General features: G+C 41.1%; 1 protein-coding gene across 1 annotated transcript in view; it reads right to left on the bottom strand.

Moving 5' to 3' along the window:
• Positions 1 to 18,688, bottom strand: part of PTPRT (protein tyrosine phosphatase receptor type T) — a 748,756-nt gene that overhangs the window by 247,693 nt on the left and 482,375 nt on the right. Inside the window, exon 10 of the mRNA XM_064571786.1 lies at positions 4,207 to 4,480. Within this exon, the coding sequence (XP_064427856.1) occupies positions 4,207 to 4,480 (274 nt within the window). The remainder of the gene's footprint in view (positions 1 to 4,206; positions 4,481 to 18,688) is intronic.

An 18,688-nucleotide genomic window follows, 5' to 3' on the forward strand; every position in this document is an offset into this window, starting at 1 on the left:
TACTTGAGTTCTCCATAGTGTTTATAGATCTGGATTACAATATTCCACATTTATATAGATTACTGGAAAGTTTACAAAATGTCCTTATCCTCATCCTATTAATAGTCAACATAGATCTTAAATCAACAGTTAATGAGTGACCTCCACATTCATAAATCTAATGACACATTAGATTAGACACAAATAGACACAAATCTATTTGACACATTATTTCACTTAGTTATTTTTACATCTCCCCTACTAGAATGTAAACAGTATGAGGGCAGGGATTTTTAACTGTTTGGCTTACTGTTTTACTCTGGGCACTCAGAAGTGCCTTTTTTTTGACATATAGTATGTGCTTCCTAGATGTTTGCTTAATATATTTAACTCTTTTTTAATAGCTTACTTAAAGTCAGAGTTACTAGGGTTTTTTTGTGTAGGTTAGTCTGATCGTAAAGGCTGGATATTTAGCCACTCTGCTAAACTGAAAAACAAAACAAAACAAAACAACTATCCTTAATATCCACAGAATAAATGTATCTGGACCCTAAAATTTTCTTACCCTGTCCTGACTGAAACCTGCAGATTAGGTTGGGAGGAATACAATTGATAGTAAATTATTCAATCGGGCCCACAAATATCCTGCAACAAATGGCCATTTTTACTTTCCTTTAATTTGTCTTAATTTAGTATGACTTTGCCCCATCCTTTGGTTTTAATCTTCTAGTGATACAGAAATATCTTGACCCAAGATATTTTTTCCTCTTTTTGAAGGGAACAAAGCACCACTTGAAAAAACCTAGTGCTTTTGTCTTCTGGCTTGTTTTATAGTTGCTGATTTTCATGTTAACTTATAGTTTCCTTTGCTTTTCCACCTTTTCTTTGTAGACTGTTGTTTTCTGGCTTTTTTAGGATAGACTGGAAAGCTGCCTTTATGTTTAAAAAACTGTACTTTTCAAAAATTCTCAGTATCAAAAATAAAGTAGAAGTTATTTATTCCATCCTGGCTAAAGTGGGGAAATCAGATTTTTATTTACACTCATCAATCCTCCAACTCCTTTTCAGTTTTTGTTGACATAATAGCAAATTATAGACCCAGATTACAATGGTTAATTTTTTACATTATACATTTTCTCCTTAAGTAATTATTTTTATGTTAACATTCTCTTTTATAACATATTTATAGCAATTATTTAGCATTAACTCTGTGTTTAATTAGCTTCCATGCTCACTGTAGGTCATTTCATTCCATATATCTCTGTTCTTGATTTCTTTATTTTGACTCATTGCTTGTTCAATTACTCTTTGAATGATTTATTAGAAGCAGGGCATGTGGGAGCCCCTGGATACTGAGAATGTCTTTCTGATGTATTTGCACAAGAACAACAATTTGGCTGATAAAGAATTTGTGGGTTATAACATTTTCTCCTCAAAAATCCTCCAGGCTTACTGCATTGTCTGCTGCCCTTTACGAGATGGAGAAATCTGAGAAGGGCCAAGCAGAGATTTGTTAGAATGGCTTTTCTGCTCTTATGACCCTTTAGCTTAACTCTTTTTAGTAAAACTTAATACTAAATACAGTAATTTGAAATAGTGTGTAGTTTTTCCCTTGCCAGAAGAAAAACAACACGCTGAGTGCCCAGCTCTCACGGCTTTTCCTCTCTGTTCCTGTGAAGCCAATGACACACTCAAGACCCCCGGCATAAGCATGAACCCAATTCTCTTAATTCCCTTCCTGAAAATCTTAGTTCCAAAACAGGAGCACACATGGCGTGGGCTCAAAGGCATAAGTAATTAAATGATCCTTGTTCATCTCGAAGCAATAGTAGAAACTGCTTCCTAGATGAGGTAGCTTCAGGTTAGGGTGACTTTTTTTCCCAAAGGCAAAACCCCATGTCTTGAGGAGACAGTCCACTGTGTGAAGTTTGGGAAGCAAAACTTCCCACAATCCTCCTGTGTCACCTGCTGTTCTGCTCAAGGGTCAACCATGCTTGGGTTGGGCAAATTCCATTTGGGGTCCATCTATCAATTTCTTGGGTTCTACAGACTTGGTCTCTTGCTAGGATTTTATTAGAGTCTTGGTAAGAATGTGACAGCAAGTGAATTGAGTGTAGCTGCTACTCTTCTTCACAGCATGGAAACCCAAAAGCACCTCTTGACATGTTGCCAAGAACAGGGAAAGTCACACCTTCTCAGAGTTGTGCTCCGCCAATAAACTGGCCAGTCTGGAATGCAGAGAACCAGGAACAAGATGGGCCCCCAGATGCTTTCTGCTCATCTTTATGTGTTCCTCTTTAATACATCAGAGTGCTTCATGCCGAGGGAAGACCAGATGGACAGATGGAAGGCAGTCTGGCAGCTTCTCTTTGTAGTTTTAAACTCTCTGTGAGGAATGTTGCTCGAGTAAGTAGTAAGTGCAGAACTGAAATACCAATGTGGAATTTAAATGGCTATGTGGACATTTAAAATGTTAATTAGTTCCTCAATCCAGGTTTCTCATAAGGTAATGACTGCCACTGATGGACTAAACTCTCTATCTTGGCCACCAGAGCCTATAAAAGCTATTCTTCACACACTTCACCAGATCTTGCTTTTGTCTCAGTGTCCCCTTCTCCAGTGAGCTTCTCACTTCTCCAGAAATACTGTGAAATATGGCACATACCAGATTCCCTTATGTTACAAAAGCTCTTGGAGGGTACCTACTTTATAACCTTAATATGAACTATAGGGCCTAGCATATGTCAGTGTTTGTTACATATTTGTTGAATGAAATATAGCAACCTGAGATATGTCCACAAAAGCATCCTAGATAGAAAATACTTGTGTCATAAGAGGAACTAAAGACAGTGAACTTTCAGAAAATAAGACTAGATGGATGTGTTTGAACAGAGGGGAGGTGGATGGTAGGAAAGATCTTATGGAACTGAAAGAATGCTGCCTGAAAAGGTGATTGCATTAGCTATCTTGGGACCTAAGAGTCTAGACCAAGGGCAACAGGTAGAAGCTATAAGAGACAAATTTCAAGCAGTACAATAAAAGGACTTCTTAGAGTCATAGCGACCCCAAAGATCAGTAAAGTTACCAGGTAAAGAAGTGAGTTCTCTGTCATTGGAGATATTCAAGAATACGCACTATTACCAGTTAAGTGTGATGTTGTAAGGTTGATTGTTTTATGTGTAGGGGGAGGAAGTAGGTATTCGGTGATGTTTCAGATCTTTTCTAGCCCTGTGCTTTTGTGATGTTATGACTGGCATCCCATCTTGACCAAAGAAATATTTGACATTAAAAAAGGTTACCTTGTCTTTGGGAGAAGAAAACATTTTCTAATGTGACTATTGGTAATAATAAAAGAGTTAGCATTCACTGATTACAACATGCTTAGTACATTCATAGATAATAAATTGATAGGTATTATTTTGTAGGTGAGGAAATTAATCTTCAGATAGGCATGTGATTTGCCCAAAGGTAATTTGAAAGACCCTTTTTATCTTTTATTATTTTTATTTATTTATTTTTAGAGAGAGAGTATGCATGCATGTGTGGGCATGCAGGGGTGGGTGGGTAGGAGGGGCAGAGGTAGACGCAGAAAGAGAATTCCATGAAGGATCCACGCCCAGTACGGGGCTTGATCCCACAACCCTGAGATCAGGACCTGAGCTGAAATCAAGAGTTGGTGGCTCAACTGAGCCACCCAGGCACCACAGACGTTTTATCTTTGAATACTGAAGTCTGCAAATCTTTTCTGTAAAGGGCCATATAGTAAATATTTTAGGCTTTATGTGGCATAAAGTCTTTGTCTAAACTACTCAACTTGGGACATCTGGGTGGCACAGTCTGTTAACCATCTGCCTTTGGCTTGGTCATGATCCCAGGGTCCTGGGACCGAGTCTCGCATCAGGCTCCTTGTCCAGCAGGGAGCCTGCTTCTCCCTCTGCCTGCCACTCCCCTGCCTGTGCTCTCTCTCTCTCTCTCTCTGACAAATAAATAAAATCTTTAAAAAAAATAAACTACTCAACTATACTGTTGTAGCATCAAAGCAGCCTTAGACTATATAAATGAATAGGCATTGCTGTATTAAAAAAATGTTTATATAAAAGGCATGGGGCTGGATTTGGTCCCCAGGCCTTAGTTTGTCAAGCTCTGCTCGAAAGCCATGCTACTTCTCATTTGAGAATGGGAAAATACAAACAAGGCAAGAAATGGCCTCCATGTGGCCGTACTTACTCCATTTGCTTTGCTGAGTGCCTGGAAGTAGATGCTGTAGCTTTTCAGAGGGGAAAGAGGAGGGTTCCAGTATCCATTGTATGTCTTATTGTCACCCACTGTAAATGGCTGGGTGACAGGCAGGTTGGCGGGCTTCAATTCAGCAGCAAAGTAGTGTAGAGAATCAAGGCTGGAGGCATTCCTATAGCTCACAGGCACTGAAAAGCACTCAATGATGTCAGCTGCCCTTCGTGACTTCTGAAGTCGCTCCTCCTTGACAACCAGCTGATAAACACTGGACAAGAAAGAGAGGCAGATGAGCAACTATCTAGAAGGATGAACTTGTTATTTATCACCATTTCTGTCTACAACTAAACCTCCCTCCTGAGCTTTAGAATTAATAAATCTACTGCTTTGTAGAAATCTATCTCTATTTAGATGTCCCAAGGCCAGCTCACATTGAGATAGATCCAAACTGCAACACGGTCCCAAGCCCTAAACACCTGCCTCCTTCTTCTATGTTTGTTTGTTTGTTTGTTTTCTTAACAAAGGGTAGCGTTGCCCATCAAGTGATGAGATCTGGAGTCGGGGCTCATCCTCAATTCCTACCTCCTTAGATCTCATTCTGCACTTATAATCAAAAAGCCCTGTTGACATCAGCAATCTGTACCTGCCCTTCTCCTTTCTTTCCCTTCACTGATAATGCTGAGGTTGGGCACTTCCCTACCTCTTACCTGGATTCAACTGGTCTCTTTGTCTCTAACTTATTTATCAACCAGTCAACATTGTTCTTCCTGAACATATAACACTGTCCCTCTTCAAGCACTCTCATAAGCTCTCCATTATCTGAATGATATAATCTAAAGCCCTCATCCTGGCATTGGGGACACTTGTGCCTGGCTTCCAGCCTGTCTTTTAGAAACTCTTGGGATGAACTCCTCATTCCAGCTGCTCCAGGCCCCGTGCTACTGCACAAACATCATGTGGATCCCACTCCATGCCATCATCAGTTCATGCTTCCTCCACCTGCAATGCCCTCCACTTCTGCCAGTGGAAGCCTTTCCCTAAAGACTGAGTCTATCTTTCATCTCCTCAATGAAGCCCATCTAGACCTTTCCAATCTGAATGAGTCTTCCTCCTTAGTTCCCCTACAATTCATTAATGGATATCTCCTTGGGATTGCAATAATATGTACACAAAACTATGTTTCTCTGGCTAGACTGTGACCTTTTGGACAGTGGGAGTTGTGGCTTAGTTATCTCTGTATCACTCCCTCCACCATATACTGCTGAATAGGTTGCCTGATAACCATACAGTGATCAGTGAATTCTTGTTCAAGTGAACCAAATTAAATTGAGCTAAAACTGAAAGTAGGCATGAAACCAAATATGACTGGATGCAGAATCCCTAGTCAAGATAAACACTCCAAACTCCTGTACAAGATCACTTGTACCATTCCTTTCAACTTAGAAGGAAGTAAGAAGGTGCTAGTGTGTGAAGAGAGATGACCAAGCCTTTAATGAACACCAGCTATATGCCAAATGTGTAGGCTCTTTTTATAAAAGTTATCCTAAAGTTTGTGCATTTGGATAGCATTTTATGACCTCTTTGAATGTCCACAATTTGTACTTCTCTTGAGAAATGCTGTCCTTTTTTTAAAAAAGATTTTATTTATTTGAGAGAGAGAGAGAGAGAGAGTGAGTGAGTGAGAGAGAGAGGGAGAGAGGAGCAGACTCCCTGCTGGGCCGAGAGCCTGATACAGGGCTCGATCGATCCCAGGACCCTAAGATCATGACCGGAGCCGAAGGCAGATGCTTAACCGACTGAGCCACCCAGGTGCCCTGAATGAATGCTCTTCTTTTAGAAGGTCCTTACTCCATAGATCTCCATAGGTCCTTACTCCAGATCTCCAAACTCTCAATTGCCCAAAGAGTACCCCCAGGAAACTTTTGTGAATTAATGAGGTGATTGCAGCAGTGGCCCCAAACCAATTGTTTAAAGATGGCATAGTGAGCTAGCATAGCACATGGTTTATGAAAATGGAATGTGGTGCAGCCTACCATCTTTTGATCAGGCAGTCCATCTAAAGACATTTGGTTAAGAAGCACAACTTAGGCAAAGACAGAGGCACAGGACTATTTCAATTAAAAAAAAAAAAAGGTACAGAGGGACTGACCCAAGGAAACATGCCACACTCAACATGGCAAATCTTCCCCCTGAATCTCCTTGAGCATGGGGATCATCGGCAATGCAAATGGGAAAGAAATAGGCATATGAATGTCCGCCACACTTAGAATGTGGTATCTGAGTTGAGGTGAGCAATGGCTCAGCAAGCATGTGTACTGTTAGGCACATCTGAATGAGAACTGAGTGGCCCAGAGGGCATGTGAGTGGCATGTGAGTGAAAGTGGCCCACGTTTCTGGGAATGCAGACTACATTTGAGTGTGAGCAATGTCCAAATGAGCATCTTTAGGACTTGGGTGTCTAAAAACTGAGCAAACATATATACTCTTGGAATGAATGGGTGTGACATCCAGATGAATGTCACTTAAGTGTGTACACACCTAAATGTGTATGACATCTGAGCGTGTATATGTGTGTGTGACATCATCTATATATGTTCATAAAACTGAAGTCAATAAACACCTAAATTAAATGAGGACTTCAGTGTTCATTCCCTCCTCGTCAACCCTGGGGTCCTTCTGAATGGTATAATCACTTTGTTTACCAGGACAGCTAAGCTCAAAACAGTCTCTGAAAGACATCACAAAGACCCAAGATCCAAACCTAGAGGTCATGAGGTGAGAGTGGAGGGGTGTCTATAACAGTTTTCAAGACCCCCACTGCTTTACATGTAACAGCAGTCTCAAAAATCAGGCTAGAGTGTTAAGGACTACTTATTGAGGGTTTATGATTCATGCAACTCTAATCTATGAGGGAAAGAGCAAAAGGCAATGAACAGAGAAGGAGCAACAGTCTCTTGGGTCCACCTGTGGAGGCTTATAGTAGCACCTATAAGACAGAACTGGGCTTGGAAGCACTCAGCCTATCCAAGCCTCATGCCCTCCTGACCAGGTTGGGAAGCATGAACAGCCTCATCCCTAGGAACAGGGGTTGCAAAGAGCTGTGAGTCCCTGCTTTCCCCTGAGGCCCAGTCTATCCCTAACTACTTTCGGGTTAACCCTGTCCACATAAGAAGACCTCTGTTTTCATTTCTAAGCCCGAAACTCTCATGCCATTCCTGACTCCTGTCACCTTTCCCCTCTAAATTGAGAACCCAAAGCCTTGGGAGCTTCACTGTGGCTGGATCTCATTCCTGGAATCACTTTCTGTTGTCCTTGGCCCTACTATGATGGGATGGATCAAGAAGAGGCACAAGGCTGGCCTGAGCACTGCCCATGACCTGCATGAGATTCCACAGTTGTGGACAGCTAAACAGTGGGTCTTTGCTGGGCTCTGACACGCGAATGTTGCCAAAGGCTACAGAGGGAGGCAAAACATGTCTCCAGGCATTGGCCTGTGATCCTGACACCAATTTGACTTTGACTCAATTGTCAATTCAACCACACTCAGTAGCCAGATAACAGAAGATGCTGAGGCTGACACAAATGGCCCCCGATTGTCAAATTGCAGCAAAAGTAGAAAGCCAGACTTCTCATTTACAGTCTTGTACCCTTTTTTCTCTACTTTTCTTCTTTTTCTATAAGCCAACAAAATGTACAAAGGGCCTTCTGAATATTTTTTACTTGGCAGCCTGAACTACTTAGCTCTATCCTACCCAGCTTCTTCTGAAATCACAAAGCCTCACAAAGGATATATTTGAGGAGGGGGGGTGTTAAACTGTGCTGTCAACATACAGTTCACATACAATTGGGATGAATGTGCCAGAGTATAGCCAGCAAGACCCTCAGGCCCATTGTGCCTGCAGCTTGTCTATTCAGAGGCAAATCTGCAATTGCAGTCAGAAAACTATAAACCATTTGGTCGTATAAATCTTTCTGCCAGTAGATCCAGCCTCTCTCCAAGATCAGGAAACTGATGGAGGAGGAGGAAGGAAGAGATGGCACGTGCAAGCATGCCCTGATATATACGCTTGAGGAAGTGGGGGCAGGGTTGGGTGGGTGGGGGGACAAGACAGTTTCTTTTTGTTTCTTGTCGTAACTTCATTCTGATCATCATTCTCTTGGAAATATATTTATCTAAGCTCTTTTCAGGCTGCTGATAATGATGAAATCATACCTAAATGAGAAGAACTCCCCAAAAGTCATATCTCAAGTGCAAAAGAAGTCATTGCAATACACTATTCAGGAGCATTTGTGAAGTTTTTTTTTTTTTTTTTTTTTTAGTAGAAAAACCCTGATAGTATAAGAAGAACTTAAGATGCTCACCTCACAACATGTAGCATTTATTCATATATTTTCCCCTCCTGTGGCACCCCCTTTATTTCTCCCAATGAGAAGATGGATATTTATGACCATATTTTGTGCATAAGTTCTCCTGAGAGTCTCTTCTTGCAGGACCCTGAAAGCAGCTACTCATCAGGAAAGGTGAAGCGGAATGTGCACGTTCTTTCACCTCCCTGGCTTTGGCTTCCTCACTGCAGCTCACCTTCAAGGTCCACTGGTGATCCTCTTTGCTGCAGTGACTGCCCCCAGCCCTCTCTCTCCAACTGTTCAGACTCAGGCTTGCCTGCAACTTCAATCCTCTAGTTTGTATCTCTTGAGACTAGAACACTCTACCCAGTCTCATGTCCCAAGACTCAGCCCATACAGAACAGTTGCTTCAGACACCTTGAAGAGCAAGACACGCAGGAATTCCTCTGCAGGTGTTAGAGGACCCTGCCACTGTAGACTCATGCCCCCCCTGATTCCTGAGCCAACAGTCCGGATGGGAACTCATGCTCCTCTGTGAGGGACCAGGGGCCTATCAGAGCCATCCATCAATCACTAACACATCCCATGGCCTCCTTTGTGTATCCGGGAAGAGATCTCCAGTTAGGGCCTGTTATCCATTCAGAATGCTGAAGTCAGGTGGCAGAGAAGATGCTGTAGCTCACAGGTGAAGACTGCCCAGGTTCATAAAGGGATACATTTGGGCCCATGTTCTCCCAGAAATAGGCTTCATAAATTCATACCCATTAGTTCATACTGATATCCTCAAATCAAATCCACTAACACAAGTTCTTCCTCACCTTCCCTACTGCCTATTTTTCCTTTTTCCTGCAGTAAAAACCCTCATTTCCAACAACAGTATTGTTTAGTCATTTACTCTCTCACACAATACACACAAAATCATTTAAGAATTAACTCAATACCACAACCAACCTCAATACTTAAAAGTAAAATTCAAGACTTCTCTACTGCCCTGTTCCAGCTCCTTCCCAAACAATTCAGTCTTAAAGCCATTACTTAAGGCAGAGTGAGGCAGGCATCCCTATGTGATGGGGAAAGCTATGGTGGCCCAGTGTGGGGATGGAAGCCCACCTAGTATCCCTGAGGCTAGTATCCCTGCAAGGTCAAAACTATGTTTAGAATACCGTAGGGTTCTATTTGTTTTGCACTTTCAGCGTCTTACAAGCATACTCATAAAAAGCCACAAGACAGGGCGAAGCAAGATGGCAGAGGAGTAGGAGACCTAGATTTTGTCTCCTCTCAGGAATTCAGCTGGATAGGGATCAAACCATTCGGAACACCTACAAACTCAACAGGAGATCGAAGAAAAGAATAGTAACAACTCTCTGAACAGAAAAGCGACCACTTTCTGGAAGGGAGACGTGCGGAGAAGTGAATCCGAGACAATATTCAAGAGGATAGATGGCGGGGGAGGGGCCTCCACTGGCAGCTTCTGGCAAGTGATAGAGCCACAGAGCACAAAATCGGAACTTTCAGAAGTCTGCTCAGCTGATGGACGTCACTCTGGTGGCTAAGCTGGGGGTGGAAGCCTCGCGGGACAGTGTGGTCTCAGGACCCTCGGGGTCACAGAAAGACCAGGGGTGCCTGAGTGCGGCAGAGCTCCCAGGTATCGGAGCGGGAAAGCCGGCTGCAAAGACGGAGCCCAGGCACGGGCTCTCAGCTCGGGGTTGCCATAAACCGTGATCCGCGGCACAGTCGGGCCACTGCTCCTCCAGCAGGGACCCAACAAGCGGCCGATCCGGGGAAACTCACCTTCTTCCCCCGGGAGGAGCGGCACGGGAGTGCACCGCAGGGATCTGCTGGGTTTGGAGATTCCACCCGGGGTCAGGTGCCAGAGAGAGAAACGCTCGGTCACAGGCCGGGTGAGCACGGAGTGAGGATGGAGACCAGGGAGATGGGAGTGACTGACGGCTTTTCTCTGGGGGCTCACTGAGCAGTGGGACCCCGAGTTCTCGGCTCCTCCGAGGCGGAGATTGGGAGGCCGTCATTTTCACTCTCCGCCTCCAAAGCTGTACAGAAAATTGCAGGGAACAAAAGCCCTGGAGAGCAAACCCAAGCAGATTACTTAGCCTGGAGTGGGCAAGAGCGGGGCAATTCCGCCTCCAGCAAAGACTTTTGGGAACCACGGCAACAGGCCCATCCCCAGAAGATCAGCGAGAACAGCCTGCCAAGACCAAGTTTACAGATCAATGAGAACGGCAGAACTCCAGCGCTAGGGGAATAATGCACATAGAATTCATGGCTTTTTACCATGATTCTTTATTCAAAGTTAATTTTTTTTTTTGAAAATTTTTTTCCCTTTTTCAACCAACATTTTATCAATCCCTTTTTTAAAAAACATTTTTATTTTTCATTTTTTGAGTCATATTCTGTCCCTTCATAGTAGTGACCCATATTTTTGGCATATATATATATATAAGTGGTTCTCTCTTTAAAATTTTGAGATAGTTTCTTCTAACAGATCAAAATATACCCTAAATCTATAGTGTCTGGTTTTTTTCTACTCCCCAGCCTGATCACATTCTCTCCCTTTTTTTTTTCTTTTTCTTTTATTTAAATCCTCTTCTTTTTTTCAAACAACTTATCAATTCCTTTTATAAAATTTTTTAATTTCCATCTTTACAGTCATATTCCATCCCTTCATCATATCAACCCTTATTTTTGTACATATATAAGTTTTTCTTTCTTTAAAATTTTGAGAGGCACTTTCATCTAACAGACCAAAATACACCCAAAATCTAGTGTGTGGCACTGATCTATATACCAGCCTGATCATATTTGATCACATTCTGGTTTTGTTTGTTTTTATCTTTATCTTTTTCTTTTTTTTCCCTTTTTCTTTTTCTTTTTTCTCTCTTTCCCTTTCTTTTCCCACTGTTTCAGGTCTTTTCTGATTTGTTTAGACTATATTTTCTGGGGACGTTGTTACCCTGTTAGCATTTTGTTCTCTCATTAATCTATTCTCATTTGGGCAAAATGACAAGATGGAAAAAATCACCTCAACAAAAGGAACAAGAGGTAGTACCGACTGCCAGGGACCTACTCAATATGGACATTAGTACGATGTCAGATCTAGAGTTCAGAATCATCACTTTAAAGATACTAGCTGGGCTTGAAAAAAGCATGGAAGTTATTAGAGAAACCCTTTCTGGAGAAGTAAAAGAACTAAAATCTAACCAAGTCGAAATCAAAAAGGCTATTAATGAGGTGCAATCAAATATGGGGGCGCTAACTGCTAGGATAAATGAGGCAGAAGAGAGAATCAGTGATATAGAAGACCAAAAGATGGAAAATAAAGAAGCTGAAAAAAAGAGAGATAAACAACTACTGGATCACGAGGGCAGAATTTGAGAGATAAGCGATACCATAAGATGAAACAACATTAGATTAATTGGGATCCCAGAAGAAGAAGAAAGAGAGAGGGGGGAAGAAGGTATAATGGAGCAAATTATAGCAGAGAACTTCCCTAATTTGGGGAAGGAAACAGGCATCAAAATCCAGGAGGCACAGAGAACACCTCTCAAAATCAATAAAAATAGGTCAACACCCCAACATCTAATAGGAAAACTTACGAGTCTCAGAGACAAAGAGAAAATCCTGAAAGCAGCTCAGGAGAAGAGATATGTAACCTACAAGGGTAGAAACATTAGATTGGCAACAGACCTATCCACAGAGACCTGGCAGGCCAGAAAGGACTGGCAGGATATCTTCAGAGCACTAAATGAGAAAAATATGCAGCCAAGAATACTCTATCCAGCTAGGCTGTCATTGAAAATTGAAGGAGAGATAAAAAGCTTCCAGGACAAACAAAAACTAAAGGAATTTGCAAACACGAAACCAGCCCTACAGGAAATCTTGAAAGGGGTCCTCTAAGCAAAGAGAGAGCCTAAAAGCAACATAGACCAGAAAGGACACAGACAATATACAGTAACAGTCACCTTACAGGCAATACAATGGCACTAAATTCCTATCGTTCAGTAGTTACCCTGAATGTAAATGGGCTCAATGCCCCAATCAAAAGACACAGGCTATCAGATTGGATTAAAAAACAAGACCCATCGGGGCGCCTGGGTGGCTCAGTTGGTTAAGCGACTGCCTTCGGCTCAGGTCATGACCCTGGAGTCCCGGGATCGAGTCCCGCATCGGGCTCCGTGCTTGGCGGGGGGTCTGCTTCTCCCTCTGACCCTCTTCCATCTCGTGCTCTCTCTCATTCTCTCTGTCTCAAATAAATAAAATCTTTAAAAAAAAAAAAAAAACAAGACCCATCGATATGCTGTCTTCAAGAGACTCATTTTAGAACCAAAGACACCCCCAGATTGAAAGTGAGGGGGTGGAAAACCATTTACCATGCTAATGGACACCAAAAGAAAGCTGGGGTGGCAATCCTTATATGAGACAAATTAGATTTTAAACCAAAGACTGTAATAAGAGATGAGGAAGGACATTATATCCTACTTAAAGGATCTATCCAACAAGAAGATCTAACAATTGTAAGTATCTATGCCCCTAACATGGGAGCAGCCAATTATATAAGGCAATTAATAACAAAAGCAAAGAAACACATCGACAACAATACAATAATAGTGGGGGACTTTAACACCCCCCTCACTGAAATGGACAGATCGTCTAAGCAAAAGATCAACAAGGAAATAAAGACTTTAAATGACACACTGGACCAAATGGACGTCACAGACATATTCAGAACATTCCATCCCAAAGCAACGGAATACACATTCTCCTCTAGTCCCCATGGAACATTCTCCAGAATTGATCACAACCTAGGTCATAAATCAGGTCTCAATCGGTACCAAAAGATTGGGATCATTCCCTGCCTATTTTCAGACCACAATGCTTTGAAACTAGAACTCAATCACAAGAGGAAAGTTGGAAAGAACTCGAACACATGGAGGCTAAAGAGCATCCTACTGAAGAATGAATGGGTCAACCAGGAAATTAAAGAAGAATTAAAAAAATTCATGGAAACCAATGAAAATGACAACACAACTATTCAAAATCTTTGGGATGCAGCAAAGGCAGTCCTAAGAGGAAAGTATATAGCAATACAAGCCTTTCTCAAGAAACAAGAAAGGTCTCAAGTACACAACCTACCCCTACACCTAAAGGAGCTGGAGAAAGAACAGCAAATAAAGCCTAAACCCAGCAGGAGAAGAGAAATCATAAAGATCAGAGCAGAAATCAATGACATAGAAACTAAAAGAACAATAGAACAGATCAACGAAACTAGGAGCTGGTTCTTTGAAAGAATTAACAAGATTGATAAACCCCTGGCCAAACTTATCAAAAGGAAAAGAGAAATGACCCAAATCAACAAAATCATGAATGAAAGAGGAGAGATCACAACCAACACCAAAGAAATACAAACAATTATAAGAACATATTATGAGCAACTCTATGCCAGCAAATTAGATAACCTGGAAGAAATGGATGCATTCCTAGAGATGTATCAACTACCAAAACTGAACCAGGATGAAATAGAAAACCTGAACAGACCTATAACCACTAAGGAAATTGAAGCAGTCATCAAAAATCTCCCAAAAAGCAAAAGCCCAGGGCCAGATGGCTTCCCAGGGGAATTCTACCAAAACTTTCAAGAAGAATTAATACCTATTCTTCTGAAACTGTTCCAAAAAATAGAAATGGAAGGAAAACTTCCAAACTCATTTTATGAGGCCAGCATTACCTTGATCCCAAAACCAGACAAAGACCCCATCAAAAAGGAGAATGACAGACCAATATCCTTGATGAACATGGATGCAAAAATTCTCACCAAAATACTAGCCAATAGGATCCAACAGTACATTAAAAGGATTATTCACCACAACCAAGTGGGATTTATCCCTGGGCTGCAAGGTTGGTTCAACATCCGCAAATCAATCAACGTGATACACTACATTAACAAAAGAAAGAACAAGAATCATATGATCCTCTCAATAGATGCAGAAAAAGCTTTTGACAAAGTACAGCATCCTTTCTTGATCAAAACTCTTCAGAGTATAGGCATAGAGGGTACATACCTCAGTATCATAAAAGCCATCTATGAAAAACCTACAGCGAATATCATTCTCAATGGGGAAAAACTGAGAGCTTTCCCCCTAAGGTCAGGTATGCGGCAGGGATGTCCACTATCACCACTGCTATTCAACATAGTATTGGAAGTCCTAGCCACAGCAATCAGACAACAAAAAGAAATCAAAGGCATCCAAATCGGCAAAGAAGAAGTCAAACTCTCACTCTTTGCAGATGATATGATACTTTATGTGGAAAATCCCAAAGACTCCACCCCAAAACTGCTAGAACTCATACAGGAGTTCAGTGAAGTGGGAGGATATAAAATCAATGCACAGAAGTCAGTGGCATTCCTATACACCAACAACAAGACAGAAGAAAGAGAAATTAAGGAGTCGATCCCATTGACAATTGCACCCAAAACCATAAGATACCTAGGTATGAATCTAACCAAAGAGGCAAAGGATCTGTACTCAGAAAACTATAAAATACTCATGAAAGAAATTGAGGAAGACACAAAGAAATGGAAAAATGTTCCATGCTCATGGATTGGAAGAACAAATACTGTGAAGATGTCAATGCTACCTAGAGCAATCTACACATTCAGTGCAATCCCCATCAAAATACCATCCACTTTTTTCAAAGAAATGGAACAAATCATCCTAAAATTTGTATGGAACCAGAAAAGACCCCGCATAGCCAGAGCAAAGCTGGCGGCATCACAATTCCGGACTTCCAGCTCTATTACAAAGCTGTCATCATCAAGACAGCATGGTACTGGCACAAAACAGACACAGAGATCAATGGAACAGAATAGAGAGCCCAGAAATGGACCCTCAACTCTATGGTCAACTCATCTTTGACAAAGCAGGAAAGAATGTCCAATGGAAAAAAGATAGTCTCTTCAACAAATGGTGTTGGGAAAATTGGATAGCCACATGCAGAAGAATGAAACTGGACCATTTCCTTACACCACACACAAAAATAGACTCCAAATGGTTGAGACCTCAATGTGAGACAGGAGTCCATCAAAATCCTAAAAGAGAACACAGGCAGCAACCTCTTCGACTTCAGCCGCAGCAACTTCTTCCTAGAAACATCACCAAAGGCAAGGGAAGCAAGGGCAAAAATGAACTCTTGGGACGTCATCAAGATAAAAAGCTTTTGCACAGCAAAGGAAATAGTCAACAAACCAAAAGACAACCGACAGAATGGGAGAAGGTATTTGCAAATGACGTATCAGCTAAAGGGCTCGTATCCAAAATCTATAAAGAACTCATCAAACTCAACACCGAAAGAACAAAGAATCCAATCAAGAAATGGGCAGAAGACATGAACAGACATGTTTCCAAAGAAGACATCCAAATGGCCAACAGACACATGAAAAAGTGCTCAATGTCGCTCGGCATCAGGGAAATCCAAATCAAAACCTCAATGAGATACACCACCTCACACCAGTCAGAATGGCTAAAATTAACAAGTCAGGAAATGACAGATGTTGGCGGGGATGCGGAGAAAGGGGAACCCTCCTACACTGTTGGTGGGAATGCAAGCTGGTGCAGCCACGCTGGAGAACAGTATGGAGGTTCCTCAAAAAGTTGAAAATAGAGTTACCATATGATCCAGCAATTGCACTACTGGGTATTTACCCCAAAGATACAAAAGTAGGGATCCGAAAGGGTACGTGCACCCCGATGTTTATAGCAGCAATGTCCACAATAGCCAAACTGTGGAAAGAGCCAAGATGTCCATCGACAGATGAATGGATAAAGAAGATGTGGTATATATATACAATGGAATATTACGCAGCCATGAAAAGGAACGAGATCTTGCCATTTGCAACAACGTGGATGGAACTGGAGGGTATTATGCTGAGCAAAATAAGTCAAACAGAGAAAGACATGTATCATATGACCTCACTGATGAGGAATTCTTAATCTCAGGAAACAAAGTGAGGGTTGCTGGAGTGGGGGGTGGGGTGGGAGGGATGGGGTGACTGGGTGATAGACACTGGGGAGGGCATGTGCTCTGGTAAGCGCTGTGAATTGCACAAGACTGTTGAATCTCAGATCTGTACCTCTGAAACAAATAATGCAATATATGTTAAGAAAAAAAACAACAAGAAGAAGGTAGCAGGAGGGTAAGAATGAAGGGGGGAAATCGGAGGGGTAGACGAACCATGAGAGACGATGGACTCTGAAAAACAAACTGAGGGTTCTAGAGGGGAGGAGGTGGGAGGATGGGTTAGCCTGGTGGTGGGTATTGAGGAGGGCACGTTCTGTATGGAGCACTGGGTGTTATGCACAAACAATGAATCATGGAACACTACATCTAAAACTAATGATGTAATATATGGGGATTAACATAACAATAAAAAAATTTAAAAAAACCCCATCAAGTATAAAAAAAAAAAAGCCACAAGACATCAAAACTGCACAAGGCTGGTAGTACAGATATCTCTTTGAGACACTGATTTCATTTCCTTTGGATATATAACCAGAGGTGAGATTGCTTTATCATAGGGTAATTCTATTTTTTTTTTTTTTGAGAAATTCCACAGTTTCCCATAATGGTGGTACCACTTTACATTTCTGCCAACAGTATACAAAGAGTCCCCTTTTCTTCATATCCTTACCAACACTTGTTATCTTTTGTGTTTTTGATAACATTTTAATAGGTATGAAGTGATATCTCATTGTGGTTTTTATTTCCCTGATGATTAGTGAGGTTGAGCACCTTTTCATGTACCTTTTGCCCACTGAATGCCTTTTTTTTTTTTTTTTTTGGAAAACTGTCTATTCATGTCCTTTTTCTACCTTTAATTAGATTATTTTATTTTTTCCTACTGAGCTATAGGATTTCCCTATATATTTTGAATATTAATCCCTTATCAGATATGTGGTTTGCAAATGTTATTTCTCATTTTTTAGTCTGATTTTTCATTTTGTTGATCATTTCTTTTGCAATGAAAAGGTTTTTTTGTTTGTTTGTTTGTTTGTTGTTGTTGTTTTAGTTTTGTATGCCCTACTTACTTATTTTTGCTTTTGTTGCTTGTGCTTTTGGTGTCAATTCCATTATATCATTGTCAAGTCCAATTCAAGGAATTTTTTCCCTATATTTTCTTCTAGGACTTTTATGTTTCAGGTCTTAAATTAAGTCTTTAATCCATTTCAAGTTCATTTTTGTGAGTGGTGCAAGACAGGGGTCCAGTTTCATCTACTTGCATGTGAATATCCAGTTTTTCCAATGCCATTTATTAAAGAGATGATCTTTTCCCCATTGAGTATCCTTGGCTTCCTTGTCAAACAGTTTGACATATATGCATCTATGTATATATCTATATATGCATGGACTTACTTCTGTCCTCTCAATTCTGTTCCATTGGTCAATGTGTCTGTTTTTATGCCATTGCCATACTATTTTCATTACTATAACTTTGTAATATAGTTTTGAATCAGGTCATGTGTGGCTTCCAGCTTTGTTCTTCCTTTTCAGGCTTGCTTTGGCTATTTAGAATCTTTTGTGGTTCCATATGAATTTCAGAATTTTTTTTTCTATTTCTGTAAAAATGCCATTGGAATCTTGATAAGGATTACACTGAATGTATAGATGACTTTGGGCAGTATGGATATTTTAACAATATTAATTCTTCTGAACCATAAACACAGGATATCTTTCCATTTATTTGCATCTTTCAATTTCTTTCATCAATGTTTTATAATTTTCAGTGTAGTGATCTTTGATCTCCTTAAATTTATTCCTAAGTATTTTATTCTTTTGATGCTATTATAAATGGGATTGTATTATTTTTCAGATAATTGTTAGTATATAGAAATGCAACTAATTTTTAAATGTTGATTTGCGGGGGCGGAGCAAGATGGAGGAGTAGGAGACCTGGATTTTGTCTCCTCTCAGGAATTCAGCTGGATAGGGATCAAACCATTCTGAACACCTACAAACTCAACAGGAGATCGAAGAAAAGAAGAGCAACAACTCTCTCATCAGAAAAGCGACCACCTTCCGGAAGGTAGGACGTGCGGAGAAGTGAATCTGAGGCGATATT

The sequence above is a fragment of the Mirounga angustirostris genome, unplaced genomic scaffold (genome assembly GCF_029215605.1).
Source record: "Mirounga angustirostris isolate CCGP_5_RB_7025 unplaced genomic scaffold, mMirAng1.0.hap1 SCAF_10, whole genome shotgun sequence".
Lineage (NCBI taxonomy): Eukaryota > Metazoa > Chordata > Mammalia > Carnivora > Phocidae > Mirounga > Mirounga angustirostris.